General features: G+C 42.3%; 1 protein-coding gene across 1 annotated transcript in view; it reads right to left on the bottom strand.

The window, feature by feature from the left end:
* Positions 1–995: 995 nt before the first annotated feature.
* The window catches only part of cdh2 (cadherin 2, type 1, N-cadherin (neuronal)), a 60151-nt gene continuing 41468 nt past the window's right edge, over positions 996–19678 (bottom strand). The window contains exons 5-16 of the mRNA XM_034234499.1: positions 18942–19097; positions 17438–17582; positions 16926–17098; positions 14374–14511; positions 13712–13897; positions 12853–13106; positions 12016–12158; positions 10725–10958; positions 9741–9974; positions 9373–9512; positions 4885–5049; positions 996–2320 (exon numbers count right to left, since the gene is read on the bottom strand). Of these exons, the coding sequence (XP_034090390.1) occupies positions 2114–2320; positions 4885–5049; positions 9373–9512; positions 9741–9974; positions 10725–10958; positions 12016–12158; positions 12853–13106; positions 13712–13897; positions 14374–14511; positions 16926–17098; positions 17438–17582; positions 18942–19097 (2175 nt within the window). The 3' untranslated portion in view covers positions 996–2113. The remainder of the gene's footprint in view (positions 2321–4884; positions 5050–9372; positions 9513–9740; positions 9975–10724; positions 10959–12015; positions 12159–12852; positions 13107–13711; positions 13898–14373; positions 14512–16925; positions 17099–17437; positions 17583–18941; positions 19098–19678) is intronic.

A 19678-nucleotide genomic window follows, 5' to 3' on the forward strand; every position in this document is an offset into this window, starting at 1 on the left:
CTATTCAGCTGGGTGCAAGTGGTGGCTCTGTGAATTACAAGTCCCACGGTGAGGAGGGGGGGGGGAGGGAGGAGGGGGGGAGGGAAGGAGGGGCAGGTGAAGGCTAACCGGCACATCTTCCGTGACTTCCATCATCCAGATTCACCGTACACGTGAGGGCTGAACAGATTGTTACTGCACCGCCACATACAGTACACACACACACACACACACACACACACACACACACACACACACACACACACACACACACACACACACACACACACACACACACACACACACACACACACACACACACACACACACGTCAATCTCGCCTACATCCCAGCACATGTCCCAGGAGTGCAGATACATGCAGAGTCCCTAGAGGAACTTTTTGGAGACATTCTTCACTTTGAGGTCAGAATTATTTACAGTACAAACAGCTGATAGCAGACAGGTGCTGATTGGACCTGGCGTTCCCATGATCCTTTGACCTTGACTTGGCTTAAGGACACAGATTGTGTTACAGAATGAGCTAACTGTTTACTTCTCAGCCTGCAAGCCACACAACTAATCGGCTATAGACTTGTAAGAACTTTGTGTACAATGTGTGCAAACAAATAAATACGCATATTAATGATTCATTCTCCCCTCTGGTAAAATATTGTCCAATAAACATTTTTTTCATTCAAAGCTTTTGTCCTTTGAGATATATTGCACAATTCGCAATCTATTACAATGTTGAGTTGGAGTAAAAATTAATAAATAAAGAGGCAGTTATGTTTTTAGCTCCAAAATTTGCATTTTATTTGGATGGTTGGGGTCAGAGATGTATAATTTGTTTTCCAGTACACATGGTTATCCTCAAGGCTTACGTCCAAAACCTTTTCCAGTCTTAAAACTGATTCAGTAATTAGTGCCTAGCATGTCATCCCCCTCCCCCCACCCACCCACCGCCGCCCCCACCCCCCACCCTTTTTGGTACAAATTCAACAGTTCTGCTGACAAGATCACTACTTTTCCATTTTTATTAATGTGTTTTTTTCCACGTTTTATACAAAAAACTCTCTTAACGTCTACACATTTAATGTCACCCAGATTTTTATTAATTTTTTTCACTTTGTAAATAAATTTGGGAAACAACATTTTTCACTTGTGTTGTCATGAAAAGATAAAAACATGCAAAAAACTTGAATTTGTAGTCCAAATTATACATTTACAAGTTTTGGAACTTTTTGCACTTTTTCATACACTACATCAAAAGAAAAAAGATAAAGGAAAAAAAACATTATGTACACACATCTTTTTACAGTGAAGTAAAGTTGAAAATATCAGATGATGACTAAGGCAAATGAAGTGTACATAGATTAGACCAAAACAGTTTTTTTGTTGTTTTTGTAAAATACTACATCACTCCAGAAACAAAAGAAAATAAATCTGCTACAAAAGTATGATTCATAACTCCCTTTATTTGCAACCAGCTGCATCATTTTAATTTTTTAGTGAAAAAGTCTAGAAGTCTAGCGTACTGTACAGTGCTGTTCTTAATTGTTTTTCTTTCCATCCAAGCTAACAGATGATCCTTCATTTAGCGTCTTTGTGTTTTATTTAAATAATCTTCAACAAACAGGAGCGTAGTGTAACCAAAGAGAAAAGCATGTAAGCATACCAGAGTGTAACATACTTAGTTTGAAATCACTCCAAAAGTCAGTACCATTAAAGCCTTGAACATAAAACTAATCATTTAGATCCAAAAGAATGTACAAAAAGGCACATTATATCCCAGTGCTTCTGTACTGTGAAATTCAAGTGTAACTGAGCGCATTCAATACCAACAATCCAAGTGGCGACAGTCCACCAGTGTTCCCTCCCACATTCTCCATAACTGGACCACAGCCTATGCCAAAGCTTTCAACAAGCATATGTATGCGTAGACTACAACAATAAGCCTAGGTTGGTTTTTGAAAAAATTTCTGAATCAATGTTTATTTTTTAGTTTTCTGTCACAGTTCCATCACTCTCTCGGGGGAATATCAGAAGCTGTCCATGTCCATCAACAGGAAATCTTTCCTTTTTTCTTTAATTTTAACTTTTTTTTTCATCTCTTCATTCTTTTCACGGAGAGAGCTTAGTCATCGTTTCCACCGTACATGTCTGCCAGTTTTCTAAAGCGAGGGCCCCAGTCGTTGAGGTAGTCGTAGTCCTGGTCGCCCCCACTGCTGGAGGAGTTGAGGGAGCTGAGGGAGCCAGCTGTGGAGCCGCTGCCCTCGTAGTCGAACACTAGCAGGGAGTCGTAGGGGGGGGCCGTGGGGTCGTTGTCTGCCGCCTTAAGTCCCTGCACAGAAGGAAAGAAAAACTGCCGTTAGATGAGAAGATTAAGCCACGTCTGCTCAGCAACACTGTCTGCTCCGAGGAGTGAGCCGCATCACGCACCCCCCCCCCCCCCCCCCCTCCTGCTGCACACTAACAGACTAATCTGTCCTAAAAGCAGTCAGCGGTTCCACCTTAACTTGGGCAGGAAATCACATTAATCAGGCTCTAGTGTTCCTGCGAGTTTCCTTTGTTCGTTTGTTGGGGCTCTCCTGATGTTGCTGGGATGTCGGATTATCTGCTGCTTGATCGAAAGGCAAGAATGAGGATGTCCAGCAGCCTCCCATGTCTCGAATCATCTTCCCCTCCCCCACCGGCCCATGCAAGCCCTCCTCTCTCTTTATCTCTCTATCTCTTCAGTGTTACTTCAGCGCTGATACTTTGTCTTTTAATATAGATGGCAACACCTTTTAATATATCATATTTATCCGAGGCCTGTCTTCACAGCGGTAAGCTCTAAATTAAACTGACGCAGAGGTGGAGTGTCTCGGTGTGTTATCTCCACGCTCGGAGTGTTGGTGGGGGGTGGATCTATTTTAAAGATAGTGCTCGACATTCCCAGAAATCCTCATAGCATCATGAGGGGAGTCCACATGGATTGTTATTGATTTCCAGCCGCATTCCCTAACTGGACTGTGGAGACTTGATGGATTGCTAATCTAGGAGTGGAGATGTGCTTTGGCCATGAAACACTTTGGATCTGAGCCTGGTTTCTCTCGCTTATCGCCACCACTGAGCTAACCCCACAAATAATAAATGAATTAACAGAAGTGGAGCAACATAACACCAAAAAAAGAGAAAAAGAAAACGAGACCTCAGCTCATGGGGAACTTGTCAAAGATTTATAGTTTCCTCCATGCTGCCGTTATAGTGCTGGAATGCTCTCAAATAAAAAGATGGATTGAATTAAAAGTGCCTGGGCACTAAGCGATTATTTTCCACTTGTTAGCTTTGGTTAAGTATTTGCTCAGGGCTGTGATGCTGATCATTTGGTGGGAAATATGACAGATGGATCTTTCATTACAATTACAACCGTGATCGCTGTGCTGGTTATAGACCCCTCCGACTACAACGGCAGTTTCATAAGGTTAGTCAATCACAGAACGTCATAATAACTGACTCATCCACTGTGCAGGAGACAATCACGACTCTCAGAGAGAAATGCTGCGCTGTCCTTACTTTAGGAGTCCGCTGTCCCACAAAACAAAAGAGTTGTGTAATGAAACCCAGTGGTATTTCTATTCAGAGCCCAACCTTGCCGGGGCTGACACGCGGCTCTATGCAGAAACAATGAACGCAGTCACGTCAGCGTTGTGTCCACCTGCGTCGAACAGAGGTCATGCCAAGTGATGCTGCTGATGTGTCTGATTTTACACCCCTTCCCACCCGACCCCTTTGTGTGAGAGGCTGACTAATAGACCTTTGTGTGTCCGTCTGCGAGCCTAATTTTTTTCTCCCCTCTAATTGAATTAAGAGCCAAAAGCTGAGCTCCATTGCAGGATGGAGATCAGACCCCCCCTCCCCCTTTCCTCCCCAACCCCTCTCTGTCTCCCTGCTCCTCTGGCAGCTAGCCCTTATCAGTTCGGTCAGATTCCAGCTCCATGTGAGTGCTGGAGTTACCATGACTGAGCTTTAGCGACAGTCAAATCTGCGACTAAAAACAGATCGCTGCCTGGTTGCGCTGAGCCGTTTTCTGGGTCAGGATGCTCAGACTGGGAAATGTCTCAGAGGTTTTGTGAGAACATTGCAATAACAAGTCTGATTAAGGGTTTCGTACATTTTCAAACCGTTCCTTATTGAGCGGTGCAAAGCATTGCATTTCAACTCAATAGTGCCGTTACGACAAGTGTATTATATGTATTCATGACACATGGCGAGGGGGAAAATGAGTGGTGCCTGGGTAAAGGGATCCGAGAGATAGATGGTCGGGAGAGCACAGCTGAAAGAGTGAGTTCTAATCTAAAAACATGGACGCCATCCAAAAACTAGGAGTGAATTCCATTTATAATGCTGTGAAACTCTCGTCTGTTGGAGCTATTGAAAAATACATGACTGCTCTTTTCATTTTACATTCTCTCTTCATGCTGGAGTCAATGATGGCTGCAGGCATACGAGGGCACTCCAATAGAAAGCCGATGTATTGCTTCTCTCGTCTCCTATTTCTATGCTGACACCTCTCTAACCACTTTGGCGGAGAAGTGAGGAGAAAAACAATTATATTTAAGTGAGTTAGCATCGTGTACTTTTTGGGGATTCATTTCTGCGGGGAAAATATGAAAACAATTCTAATAAAAGTTGATTACATTTTAAGACCTTTTCTTTCTATGACTACAAGTTAATATACACCAAATTGTTTGTTTAAATACAAGTTATTAATAAGAAGTTATTCAGCTTGAAAATGAAATTCAAGCTTTGTAAACAGCGCTGATCCTCTCACTTCGGCTATTTTCCAGGGATTTGACTTCAACATACCGTACAGCCAAACAATCTCAGTTTTCAGAAACTCTGAATGCCCGAAGGTGTTATTACCTCATTGATGAAGTCTCCGATGTCTCCAGGGTGGGGTGCTGCTGACCTTATGGGGTACTGAGGCTCAGGGTGGAGGGGTCTCTCGTCTAGACGGCGGATTCCAACCGGCTTGATGGCATCAGGCTCTATCGTGTCCGGCTGCTGGAGCTGACTCAGGTCGTAATCCTGTGGGACAAGTCGACAGATGGGAGTTAGCAAAGTGGCGTGATGAGACCCCCGAACAGAGTGCGATTATCTAAATAGGTAAACACATCCAGTGCCATATAGAGGAGGAGAAGTTCATCTGAGTAGAGGGGAAGATTTCAAAGTTTGCATGTAGCAGGAAGAGTTGAAAGTACACAAGGGAAAACTTTAAATCTACTTGTCTGTGAAGTACAAGCCCAGGGACAATTTGACACATTAAAGAACCAGCACTGAGTGGGGGGGGGGGGAGGTCCAAGCTGAGGACCACATCATACGCTGCACAGTGTTTGTACTTGTGCGGTGTGCTGCAGGAAGGATGTGCAGTCGACTGTTTTGCTCTAATCAATGCCCAGACACGGGATGGTGGATATGCATAAGCCATTTCTAATCCTATTAACATTACCAAGGCAACCTGAATGGCTCGCAGTTTGTGCAAAGTCATGGGCAGGGAAGGAGGCGGAGGAAGAGAGAAAAGGAGTTAGGAGAGACAGAGGCTGTGGCGAGGAACACAACCGAATGACTGGATGGTATCACGGTGACAGCAGATATGATAGAGAAAATGCCAGTCGAGATTCAGGGAGTGTGCCTAATAAGCGTGCATGATGGATTGTCCCTCTTTAGAAGATTTTCGGTAATCCATCCATCTCTAATATCCCCCTTCAAAATTGTCTTTGCTCAGTTGCACATGTACCTACACACACACACACACACGCGGGAAAGAAACAAATTAAAAGGCTGCAGACCCTCCAATGTAAAAATAATCGTGAGAATAAATATAAACGCCTGTGATGATGCACAAATAATCCGGATAAACAAACAAGACGAAAGCACGCGGCCACTTCACAAACACTTACTCAACTCCACACTAATAAGTAATATCTCAAATCTAAAACAAACACATTGATTATTCATGTGTAATTTGATTTCATGGGGAATGACACTCAACTCCCGAGGCTAGCCGGAGAAGAACAATGGCCACCACACATTGTGCGATAACGCCATCCATCATCTTTGGACCATTTCTGTCTGACTTCTGTTTGACCTTCGCTGAGGTCGCACACCGGAGGGGTCAGAAGTCCGTAGCAGGAATTGCAACAGAGACGTATAATGGCTGAACTCAGCAGGAAGGTCTAATGACAGAGCAGCCCCCCCTTCAGGGAATTGACTCCTCACACACACTGGCCTGGTGAAATGGCCGCCCCTGGCCCTTGTGACCCACATTCAAACATGGGAGACTGAACAATGCTAAGCCTTATACACTTGATCTGTAGTGAGTCATCGCTGAGCAATTTAAAAACTGAACTGAGTTAATGATTTCAACGTTTTTGCCATAATAAATAATAGCGTACAATCTTATTTTATTCTGCAATCTGGGAAAACGGCAACAACACTAAAAATAATTACTAATGCGGCTGTTAAATTATAAAAAACGCATCCACTACAGTTTATAGGAGTCATTTCATATACCCATCTGACCATCATATGTAGCCCAGTTATACGTTCACACAGGTTTTAATGCATTGATGGATTATAACAATAATTTGACATATTGCGAAATTAGCTTTCTTGTTGAGACAAGATTTGAATTACTCTCGTATCTATCAATTCAATGGCAGTAATAGCAAATCTTAGCAAGTAGTAATTCCTTGTGTATGATATCATAATAATTCAGGCCAGGATTGCAAAAAAGTCCCAGATAAACCATCTTTTTCTTGAGATAATATTAGAATCAGATCTTCTGCACGTGTTAAACTTGTCTTGTCTCTAGTGACAAAAACGGCACTTATACTATTTGCATAAACAGGTCTGATTCGTTTTGTTTCACTTGCCGCATGAGATTGAAAAAAAAAACAGAATATTTTTCAGAGCATGCCTGTGAAGCCACGCTGTCTCATGTGCATCAAATCAGTCTAAGGTCATTTGAAGAAGAAGACTCCGCCCGCCTTATATGTTATGTCTTCACCTGCACACTGGTGCGCAACCACCTGATTTGCTTATATTTCTGCATTTTTTCCCCATGTCCTGGGAGCGAGGCCTGATCAGCTGTCTGCCTGTGATAGAATGAGTGCTTTACAAAGCAATACAAGGCAGGGCAATGGCAGCAGCAACTCAAATCATACACTCTGAAAGCGCCCCAATGGTGTGACACTTCAATTTCCTTGCAAGTGGGAGATAGGGAGAACAGAGGTGGGCATTATAAAGACCACATAGCTGGGAAAGTGAGGGCCATTTTATACGTAACACTGACTCTTGATACTGTAGACAAGACCATTTCCTCCCAGCGCCCTGCCCTCCTCTGCGCCACTCAAAATGGAAGCATGTTTTCCCTCAATAAATTGCTGCATCCGCTCGTTACCTTTTAGGGATATTATATCATGCAACAGTTTCCTTTTCAACATGTTCTGCTCCACAAGTTTCACCATTCTGTCTGTGAAAACAAAGATGTGAATACACAAGTGTGTGTGCTCCCTTCTGCCTAATCACCAGCTGATGTGTAATGGCTACCCAGTCATATTGTTACCTTAGACAGAGCTTCATTATTGTGCCCCAGCAGATGTCTATCTCCAAATGACATCAGCTTACCAATTACTAGTCTCCGAGGCTAATTTGGCACTGTGCTGGGTCAGACCGAGGTCTCCAGCTTATATCTGCTATACCTAAGCCACCGGAGCACTTCATCCAGCAGCAAGAAAATAGCCCATTTGGTATATTAGCGCCTTTTTTATAAAATGATTCCGTTCTGTTAACAAGGGGTCATTAGGACAATTGAGTTTGTGTCTGTGTGCCTGATCAGTGCAGGGGGATAAAGAGATGGGACTTTATTGATGCCTGTGGCACTGCATTTCTATTGTGTCTGTGTGAAGCTGGAACCGGTTCCAGTTGGGGGAACATTTCCAATATTTCCAGAACCGATTAGACCAGAATGTGTTTGTGTTATTGATTGCAGATTTTTAATTCCCAGCTCCTTTTTGAAGAAAAGTACTATTTCAATTTTACCATGAATAATTGTCTTATTCCTATTTGTGACTCTTTGGGGTCCTTATACTGCTCCAGTTATACAGAGACTGCTTGTGCTTGCGTGTGGCGCCAGAGTTCCCGTTAGGACTATGACCGGTAAAATATGCTGAAGACCTGCAAATCTAAATCTCTCCGGTCAAAATGTCCGGTCAAAATAATTTCCCCTTAGCGCAATCAGTTGCGCCACTTATGTGACAGACAAGAAGAGTCAATTCTAATGTCTAACACGTAATGTGGAGAAAGAGATGTCCTGTATGGGTTGATTGTGCGTTGATCTGTTGGTAATGCCTCGGGGTTCCAGTGGGCATGTAAACAAATGCATAATGCTGCGCTATACTTTGTGGCCTCACCCGGTTGCATAGCGACGCTTATTGTTTAGGTGTCTTTTAATAAGCAGGTAGTCCTATCATTAGCTAGAACTAGCTAGATTTGATCGATATGGACATAAACGTGAGTAATATCACACGTAGCTATTTTAATTACCTCTTAAACTACCTAAACTAGTTATAGATATGTTTAGTTTTATTGTCGGGTCACTCATTACTGGATCCGCGAGCTGCATGAGACGGGCTGTCAGGAGAGAGAGAGAGCGCTCCGTTATTCCCGTGTTATTGTAAATGACTGTACACTTTTGAATAGTAAATCTACTATAATTAGTTTGTTTAATATCGAATCATATCAATTTGTTTTAAAGCTCAATAAATAACAAAGAAGACCTTTGACCGGCACTTTTCTAATTTTGTCCGGAAGATTTAAACTTTAACGGACATTTTGACCGGCAAAAAAATATTGGAACGGGAACTCTGTGTGCCGCAGTGCGTTGGTGTTCGGATCAGGGGAGTGCAGGTTCAAACTCCACTGCAGTCAGCATGTCGTCGTGTGCCTGGGCAAGACACTTCGCCCCAAATTGCCCACAGTATTGAGTATGTAAGTCGCTTTGGATAAAAGCATCTAACAAGTGATGTAATGTAATACTGTCAGTACACACTCGCCGTATGCACCTTTTCTTTTAAACATTGCACAGCTCCATGCTACATACGGCTTTGTGGAATATTAGATAGTTCTATACCAGCACCAAATGCCTCTGCTAAAACAGAAACAATTATATGTTCTGATAATATTATTGGTTATTATTATTATTATTTTATTCAAGAATTGTGAAAATGTAACTATCAGATTCTAAAGGGGTATGTGACAGTCTGCTGTTAAAGTGCAAAACAATGTACACCTTCACTTATATCAAGAAGCAGATTGACAAAAAGGGGAGTCTCCGCTCATGATTCTTACCTGATCTTCCTCTCCTCCACCTTCCTCATCATACTTGAGAATGTTGTCCCTCACATCGTCCTCGGGGTCGATGAGGAGCTGCTTGGCCTGACGCTCTTTATCGCGACGCTTCATCCACACCACAAACATCAGCACGAGAACTAAAAGGCAGACAGGGAGAGGGATCTCATATTACAAAACATAATAATGTGCATGTTTTCAGACAAATGTAATCGGATCTGATGTTTTAGAGCTTGGATGGGAGCCTGATCAAGGCTATCTTTTTGGTAATCCTACAGTAATCTAGCGGTATCTCGGATAATGTTTATCTGTCTTTATAATCCCTGTGTGTGTGATGTGCTGTTTGAGAGGGGCATTGAGACACTCACTGAGGAGGATGATGATGCAGAGGAGGATGGAGATGATGGCGCCGGTGCCCAGACCAGCAGCCATGATGTGTTGCTGGTCAGTGCAGTCTCCGTTGAAGTCGCACTGGCACACTTTAATCCGCAGATAGGAGGTGTTGGTCATGGGCAGGTTGCCTGAGTCTGTGATTAGGATGGGGATATCGTAGATACCGCTTTCAAGGAAGCCAATCTTCAGGCTCACCTGAGCATAGTCACCTGGGGGATGAAGGGGACAAAAGACAGCGTGAGTGGGTGGTCCATGATGGCCCCTTGTCAGAGCCAATACATCAGTGAGACAAGAGATTGAGTTACTCTGTGTATAAAACAATATAATAATATATATTTTACAGAGGAGTCTTTCAAAGGAGATTAAATCAAAACTGTGAATTGTTTGTATAGTACAGTACGATTACACTCCTGTCACTACAAATATGCAGCAGAATTTCCTACCTGGAAGTTGCATCGGCACATCTAATCCACAACATGGTTGGGATTTAGATTTGGAGCTTATAAATCCACTGAATACCTTTTGATAATGCTGCTTAGGCCAAATTCCCAGCTGCAATAATCCAAATGCCATTATCCTATTAAGATATATTCACTGCTTTATAACTCACACTATTCTAATAACTTAATACGCAACAGATGGGTTCGTACAATTCATGTTTTTCCCCCCAATTAGCATAAACAATTAATGACTGCATAGTTATGTTAATACAATATTATTTAGTTTCCCCTGCTCTACCTGACCCCTCTGCTGTATGCTATAATGTAATGTAGAAGAATCACAACTTTAATTAATGAATGATGAATGATATATTGATATTGCATTTTTTTTTTTTATTCATCATTTAAGATTAATTAAAATTGCTGAAAGGGTCATCTGCTCATCTTTTAATATTCAGTAACACATTCAAAAAGCTGAATCAGCGCCACATTAAAATGAGTAAGTATTCGGTGTTTTACCGCTGACTCTTGTGATGGTCCAGTTTCTCCTGACATCCGCGGGCCGGTGGGCTAACTCAAAGGCAAAGGGCCCGGCGTTGGGATTCAGGTCTCCATCGAGGGCCGTGATGTTGATGGCATTTGGCTCCGGCTTCTCACATATCTCTGTCTCCTGGGGGAACACCACGGGAGCGTTGTCGTTGATATCCAGCAGGAAGATCTGGAGGGTACCTGTGCCACTTGCGGGAGGTATACCTGCACGGACCATAAAATGACACACGCTCAGCCCATACATATTTATGGGGGGGAAAGGGGATTTTCTTTACATTTACATATGTATGGGAAAATATACTTTTGAAATGCAATCTCTCATTTTGTAGTTGCTTTGCAGTCATTATGCAATCGTAAAGTAAAGTATGGAGTTTTTCTTCTTGGATCTCATGCTATAATAAGACACTCTAAACAGCTATTTACTCTAGTGGGAAAAGACTCATCCAAACTGCATACTGATCTGAGAATCTTATCTCTAGTGAGGAGGTAGGCAGAAAGAGAGATATCAGAACATTTGGGTAGTGTGTGAGTGTGTGTATGTGTGTGCCCGAAGAACGTCTTCCTGACGAAGCACACGGGATGAGAATACTAAAGCAGACAAACAGAGCCCACTGTCGCTCCTCTCAGGCTCCTCTATGTATTCACTCAGCTAAGAGGCTTTTTACCATTCAGGCCACGCTCAAAGGAGCTAGTCATCCAATCCTGACCCATTAATGCTGAGAAACCTCTTTATTGGTAGAGTTTTTAAGCCTATTGGCCTAAGCTATGCTCGGCAGAACAGGGTAAACCTGAACAGAGGTAAATCCCACCAGGGCAGGGAAGAGGTGAATACATCCACATGCTGCATGGTTCTGGGACTGCTAGCACATTAACCTTCAACTAAGGTAGTCTGCGTTTCAGACATGCCAAGTGCTTGATACAAGGTTGACCTTCAAGCGTTAAGGATGTCTTTGTGGCTTTAAATAGAGTTTTTAAACTGATGCTTTTTTGGACTGGCTTCAGGTGAAAAACATCCCAGTGGAAGTCAAAGTGATGCTGGGTGGAAGATTGATCTTTGAGAGGTAGGCTACATTAGACATCCGCTAGGCTTTCCATTGAAAAAGCAGCATTACCTCCTACTGACTGCTCCAACAATACTGGCCGGGAATAGAGTGCTTGTGTAACAGTCTGGCTAAAACATCTAGACCATGTAACCGGTGCATCACTGGAGCTCAATAAGGTATTTTTGGAAAAATGCAGTACCATTGAAATGGTAACTCACCGCTGTCAGAGGCCAGGAATGTTGCATTGTACAAACTGTTCTTCACATAGGGCGACTCTCGGTCCAAAATGGCAATTGTTGTTATACGGCCGGTGTTAGGGTCAATCTTTAGCCAGTTGGCTGGATCTGCGAGTTTGGAGTATCTGAGGAAAGAAAACAAAGAGATTCACACACTGATGTTTCTGTGTTCATTGTAAGCTGAGTTTAAGTTAGGAGCAATTTGCAAGTTATTTTTTTTAAAGTAGTGACAAAGTTTAAAGGGGTTAATTTTGTTAAATAAAGTCCTCTTCTAAAACGGATTTATTTGTATTTGTTAACACAGAATAAATATTTCAGACATCATGCATTTTACATAATTGTTCTAACTTTTGAGAACAGCCCCACGAGGAGACCAAATTGGTTATCAGTAGCTCAAACTAATTTGTAGGACAAACCGATACATTCCAAAGTTAGCTAATTTCATTTCATGGACTGTTTTCAGGCAGATAAACTCTATCAGGGCCAAACAGCTGTGAGGCAAGGCGTTTGATGATGAACAGGGAAGAAATAGGGCTTGTTTGACAAAAATGAGATGCCGGCTGCATATTGTTTCTTGAGCAGGGATGATGAAAGGATGTGGCCTCATCTTAACCTATAATTTCAATGCTGTTTCACAAACAGAGGACTATAGTCACTGTTGAAACCACCATCATCTTCAATGCTGTTGGTGCCAATTATTTCTGCGTTACGGGTGATAAAACCCACACATTCCAGGATATTAAGATGTGGACTGGCCTTGATTCATTTGAAAATATGTTCTAAACCACCTTCTGTATCCTTTTGACTTTAAAACTCTACCTGATGGTTTGCTGCATGAAGCGATCGGGGTCCTGTGCAGTGAAGGTGGACAGTGTTGACTCAGGCATCATTCCCTCTTCCAGTTTAATGAGTTTGGGGTTGGGCTCGAAGTAAGGACTCTCGTTGACATCTATCACTCTGATGGAGACAGTGGCGGTGGACTGGCGAGGAGAGTGGATGCCCCTGGCCAAGGAAACCTCATTCTTCGCTTCCACTGTCAGCACGTACGTCCTACTAGTTTCATAGTCAATGGGCTGGAACACAATAAGAGGGAGTATATGGAAATCACGACTAGGTAGAAGAATCACACGGGATGAATTTAACAAAAGTGAGTCGCATAACATGTTTTGGTCATTTGAAATGAATAAGAGCTAAACAAAGAACTAAAGCTAATTCTGCATCTGAGTGCTCACAATAGACAATGGGATGCGATCAAGGGAATGTATCCTTTTGTGAAGGATATGTCACCGTAAGAGAGTTGGCGGAAGAGTTGTGCAACCAAGCATTTCTTTATTTTTAAATCGTGTTTCAAGTTTTAATGAAGATATATTTCAAATTAGAATTTACATGAAATACAAAATGAGAATTGGCTAGCAGCAACATACTCATCATGGTCAGAAACATTTATTTAATATGTGTGACAAATACGGTGCAGTGACCTTTTCATTTGATTGTTCTTCTATCCTTGAAACAAGTGAACTGGAAATTTGATTATTAACTCTTCGTAACCATGGGCAACATCATAAAAACTGCAAGATATTAATGGAATTACAACAACTGCCAAACCTCTCATTGCAATATACATTTAATATGCATCTCTAAGGGATAACAAGGGTGGAGTTTCAAGAGGAGGCCTTACCTTGACAACCGTTACCAGGCCCTCGTTAGTGGTCGGATCAGTGGGCACAGAAAACCTGCCAGTGGGGTCGCCCCCGGTGATTTTGTAGACGGCGTTCCAGGCCGGTGTGTTGGGCTGGTCCTTGTCAGTCACCGTCAGGTTGGCCACGATAACATTCACACGGTTTTCAGGCACCTCGCCGAAAAACTGCATGAATAAACCATAAACACACAGAGCAGCGAGCTGTTAGTGATACCGCTGAGGCAGCAGAAAATACTGCGAGCGCGGCCTCACACAGCACAGCCAGACCAATCTCGGGTAAATAGACATCTAAGGTAACTTATCATGTCATCATGGTCATCTCCTTCCCTGTCCTCCCCTGATAGCACAACAGTAGCATTACAAATGTCAGTGATTCCCGGGCACAGTAAGTGCCTCTTTCACTCGGGCAGACATCCCAGTAGTTGCATGTGTCAACATTTTGGAGGGGAATGTAACACTCAACGCATGGGTTCCTACTTGTATATCTGTATGGCTTCAGAAATGCTGGTCAAGCAGAACTAGGTAAGTGAGCAGAACGGCCGCTTGAGTGCTTATAATGGGGTGAAATAGGGGGTCCGTGAGGTGCTCTCACTTCGCCAAGATTGCTGTGCTGATGTCTCAGGTATGAGTTTGTGTCTCACCGTCTCAGCAGTAAACTCTGGTGCATTGTCGTTAACGTCTGTGACTCTGATGACAGCAGTGGCTGTGTTGGAGAGGCCGTACATGGGGTTGCCCTCCATGTCAGTGGCCTGAATGATCAGCGTGTACTGAGGCACTTTCTAAAGGGAAAGGGGAGAGAAGCAAAAACAGGATTAAAAAAACATAATTCTCTGAACTTTTAACAATATAATACGTTTTGTAGAAATGTTTGGAGATTGTTGACATGCTTACTGTTTATAGGGTGACCTGTTTGTTTTAATGAAATCCAAAACAATACGCATGTAAACCTTATCCATCATATCTTTAACTTTGTGGTTGTTTTTAGGAAAGTGCTTAGTGTTGCTTTAAGCATTATGTTAAAATGTGTTAATATTCCACCTCATGCATGTTAATGAGGATACATTTATATATAAAAAAACGATATACAATATAATCTAAAGTGATACATACAGCGCTGCCTCCAAAATGGCCTTAACGTGAAATATACACATCTAAATACTAGGGCCGGGACTCGATTAAAAAAATTAATCTAATTAATTAGAGGCTTTGTAATTAATTAATCGAAATTAATCGCATTTTTAATCGCATATAAATATTTGACCTGAGAACAGTGAGAAGCAATTTTTTTCACATGGATTTTAGTATACCATTAGGCGCATTCACACCGCAGTACTTTTCCCACAAAGGTTCATGAGAACTTAGTTCATGAGAACAAATGAAGCCGCTGACGTCACTTCTTCTTCTTCTGCTTTGGGTTTACTGGCAGGCCGCAAACCACTTCATGGCGTATACTGCCGCCCAAAGTCCCCGGCCGGAAGTCCCCGGAGTTGGGGACTGGCTTCAGTAGAAGCTGCTGGGAGTCCCAGCAGCTTCTACTGAAGCCTTCCGAGTAAATCGCCAGAACGCCGACACCTCCTCATCTCCACCGCTCCCATGTTTTATTTTGTGTTGCCATAAGTTAGTCTCTCTGCGTTTCTGCGCTGGGCTAATGCTAATGCTAATAATGCTAATGCGAGGATAATAAAATGGCGGCTTCACCAAACTTTTTGGGAGTTTTACGGGGCGTGGTTTGCAATCCGCCCAGCCAATCAGAAATATAGCTCTTTTCTCACAAGAGAGCCGTACGAAAGTCCCTGCTCTCTAGCAGCTCTCTGCTCTCTAGCAGGGACTTTCGTGGGGGTAAAAAGGTTCTCATGAACTAATTTTAGTACCGGCTCTTTTTGGTGTGAACCATAGACTGTATGGTGTGAACGCGATAAAAGAGGCTAACGTCCACGCTAGCTTCCACGCTAGCTGCTATATGTTTTGCATTGAGGTGATACTTGAGGCTTGATGTGCTGTGGTGATATGCGAATTCCTTTTTGCATAATTTGCACACAACCTTGCTCTTATCAACGCTTCCATCCGTCCGTTTTTTAAAACAACATTTCCCACTGTTGTTCACTGTGGTTTGTTGTTGTCTGAAGTCATGAACGTTAGTTGGTGCTCCAGTATAATCGGTACGCCTGAAACTCATCCAGTGAGAAACGTTCCGCGGTGCAAAAATAAGTGCGATTAAAATGCGTTAATTTTTTTAACGCGTTAATTTTTGTGTAATTAATTAATCTTAATTAACGCGTTAAAGTCCCGGCCCTACTAAATACACATCAGTATTAATGTGTTCAACTCGAATAAAATACATCTGAACTGGCTTCCTTCTAATTTACGATGACAAATGGTGGCTTTTTATATAAATGGTATTTATTCTCTATGGAGTTTGCAAATGCATGATGTGTGAGCTTGCACCTCTGCTATGTACATCATCATGAAGCAAACAAATGGCTCTTTTCACATTAAAAGCCACTCAGGTGACGGACCAGTTGCTAGGTAATGAGAGTCGGGGAAATTACATTCATGGTGGCAACTGGTGGACATAAAACAGCGGCCCCTGGGCGGGAGTGATTGAGCGGCCACCTAGCCAGATTGCTCTCGATAGAATTGCACCAACTGGCTCCAGCTTTTTATATTATTTTAGTTTTTTTTTGCGATCCAATTAAATAAAAGGTTGGTTTACAGCATAGGAAGTAGAGGGGGAAATAGAGAAGGGAAGGCAAGAATGAAGGGAAGCAAGCGTTTAGCTGCTCAGTGATGCACGCTGCCCCCTTGTATGAGTAAATAACCGTGAAACAACCAAGTCCGTTTTTACTTCTCATTTAGTTGGTAATCGACAAAATTCCCTTTGGCTCATTAGTTCTCAGACAGTCGGAATATTAGCAAATATTCTCAAGCTGTGTTTTGTCATTATATTTAAAAGGAAAAGTGTCCAGACCATTTATGTAAACACAAAAACATTTACACGTATATGTTTATCTGCAATAGGTGGAGGTGCAAGATGGATCCCCTGATGGTGGCCCTGCTAATGTCTCACTGAGATACAATCTTTTAATTATAAGTCTACATTCACATTCAGTTCAAGAGTAAAAGAGCCAAAAGCTTATGAATGAGAATTGAAAGTGAGAAGGAATAAAGGAGAGAATAAAGATGTGTCAGGCACCTCTCTGTCCAGGCCTGCTGCCACCGTGATGATGCCTCCGGTTTTATTGTTGATGGTGAACATATTGGAGGTTGGACTCTCTGGATTCTGAGACAGGATCTTGTAGCGCAGCATCCCATTGGCTGTTTTGGGGTCGTCTTTGTCAACAGATGTCACTGTCATAACAAATGTTCCTGCAGGGCAAAATGCAAATATTTTCACGTCATCTCTCTATTTATTGCTTTTTTATTGGCAATCAAAATATATTATAAGTTGAGTGGATAGTGCAATATTGAAGACAAGATGTATAGTGTTGTAAGACAGAAATCCAATGTTCCTTGTGTGATCTGAAAATACCCCCAGCCGCTTTAAAGCAGTGGAGGCAAAGTTAACAAAGTAGCCACCCTAGGAATGCCATCAATGCTGTTTGATCTGCTAATACTGCAGCAGCGTGTGAAGCCAGAGGCTCAGACTACAGCCAATCAGCTGCTCATACAGTGTGATACTGCGCTCGGCTCTATGTGGTATATTACCTGGCTTGGAACCCTCTGGAACAGAGCCGTTCCAGATCTGATGAGTGAACTCGGGTCTGTTGTCGTTCATGTCGATCACATTGATCACAATGTCAATAGGGTTTTCTACCTGGTTGCCGTTGAGGTCCACTGCATGAGCTCTCAGCTGAAGGAAACACAAACACATCTGGGCTGTGGAACTGTTCAAGCAACAATGATTTTCAACAGTGCAAACATTATATCGGGACAAACCACGAACTCTGCGCTCAATGTCACCAATGGAACTGCTGTGATAATTAACCACACTAACCATCACTAAAAGCTGTTTACTTTATGCAGAAGAGCAAAGAGTTCAGAAAATCCTCTTTATTCAGACCGGTATGAGAGAAAGTCTGTTTTTGTGAATAATAAATGATTCCCTCAACCAGCTCTGGCATGCCAAGGCAAAAGAGGAAGATATGATTAGATTCAGTCAGATGCCTGCCACAGAGTCGACAACAACACAAGCATTTCATCCGCATGTTTGTGGTTGTCTCTTGAAACGGATACAATCTGATTGTATTCAGTAGTGTTGCCTACACTGGGTCATCACAGGTTTAGTTCTTTCTTATGAAAAACAACTGATGCGCTGCATTGTTTTGCACTTCAAGTGCATCTTTCATGCATACACACTGTGGTAAGTTGGTGCCTTACACAGGATTTTGAATCAGTGACACATTTACATATTGTGATCCTAACCATTCATTCTCTGGAATAAATACATATATTGAAAAATCCACAGGCTATAAGTAGCATACTTTACATCATATGGCTTCACATGTAATGCCTAACAGCTTAGTATTTTGAGTGTAAATTGATCAATTAATTATAATGTACAGCTTCAAGTGCATACAGTGAAAGTAAGTCATAGTAGGAATTATGGGAAATAGGGGGAAATTGGCCCACTCTCACATCAGAGACGACTCAAACAAAACGGATCTCCCGTATTGCTCGACAGTGAACAGTCCACATACAGCTTAAAATGAACCAATGTGTTACTGTGTGGATGTTGTTGTGATTCTCTATTATGACCTTCAAATACACGGAAGTAGACTATAGTACAGTCTATCATTATATTTTAACTACAGCCTGCTCTAAGGTCTACCAGTTATTGTTTAAGCGCAGGCTATATCATTTAAAGGCCATTGCAATGTAATGGGAGAACCACTAATGAATAAAGCAGCTCTGAAGCCGGACCTTATCATAATGTATCTAACACACACACACTCATTCATGCACACGCACAAACACACACACACACAGTTCACTCAGAAGAATCACGTTAAATCCTCTACATTCTCAGACGGATAAGTCAGATTTCTGGGACACCCCAGTCTGTAATGATCCTGAGGAGACTGTTTAGGCTACACACATGCAGATTGGCAGGAATGTGTGGCAAAGCCAGAAAGAACAACCTTCTCTTGATGAAGCAGGCATGAAACACCATTTGCTAACTATAATATCATTAAAGAGTTTTTTGACATACATGGAAGTTTGAGATGTGCTCTCGATCCAGTGGCTTTTTGACAGAAAGCTCTCCGGAGATTGGGTCGATGATGAAGACGCTGGTGGGTGGCTGGTCAGCGCCTGGGCCCGTCACACTGTATCTCAGCAACCGGTTTTTGTCGTTGTCTGACCGGATCTGCAAATGTAAAGATTTATTTATAAAAAGCTCTACCCATACTTAAAGTAGACCACATCTGATAACATCATATCAATTGATTTTCTTCTTTTTACATTGACACATAACAAATGGAAAGAAACAGGAAACAAGTGTGTTTAAAGAGTGTGTGTGTGTGTAGTACTGAAGTTCTGTCTTTACTGGGTTGCCTATCCTATTTGCCATGTAAGCCGAGACCCTCTGGATCCATTGTGATAACATGTTTTCCTCATCCTGATATTATCCAGTAAGCCCACAAACATCCCTTCTAATATGTCTGGATTTAATTTAGTATACAAATAGCTTGTACAGGACTTGTTTAGTAAGTCAGCTCAATATGCTGAAAAAGGATCTGCTTCTAAGCTGTCCTGTATATGCTTGTCGTCTGTTAGCTATCACCACTGAGAAAAGATGCAAATGAACTTGGCTGTGAGTGTCCTTGAGCTGTGTTAAAAATAGGAGAAAAATATCTCAACAAGGCAACCAAGGTACAATTGGGCTTGTCGGCACTTAAGATTTCTCTTTGCTTCTAAATAATGCTAGGTTACATTGACTCTCACTGC

This window comes from Gymnodraco acuticeps, unplaced genomic scaffold (genome assembly GCF_902827175.1).
Source record: "Gymnodraco acuticeps unplaced genomic scaffold, fGymAcu1.1, whole genome shotgun sequence".
Classification (NCBI taxonomy): Eukaryota; Metazoa; Chordata; class Actinopteri; order Perciformes; family Bathydraconidae; genus Gymnodraco; species Gymnodraco acuticeps.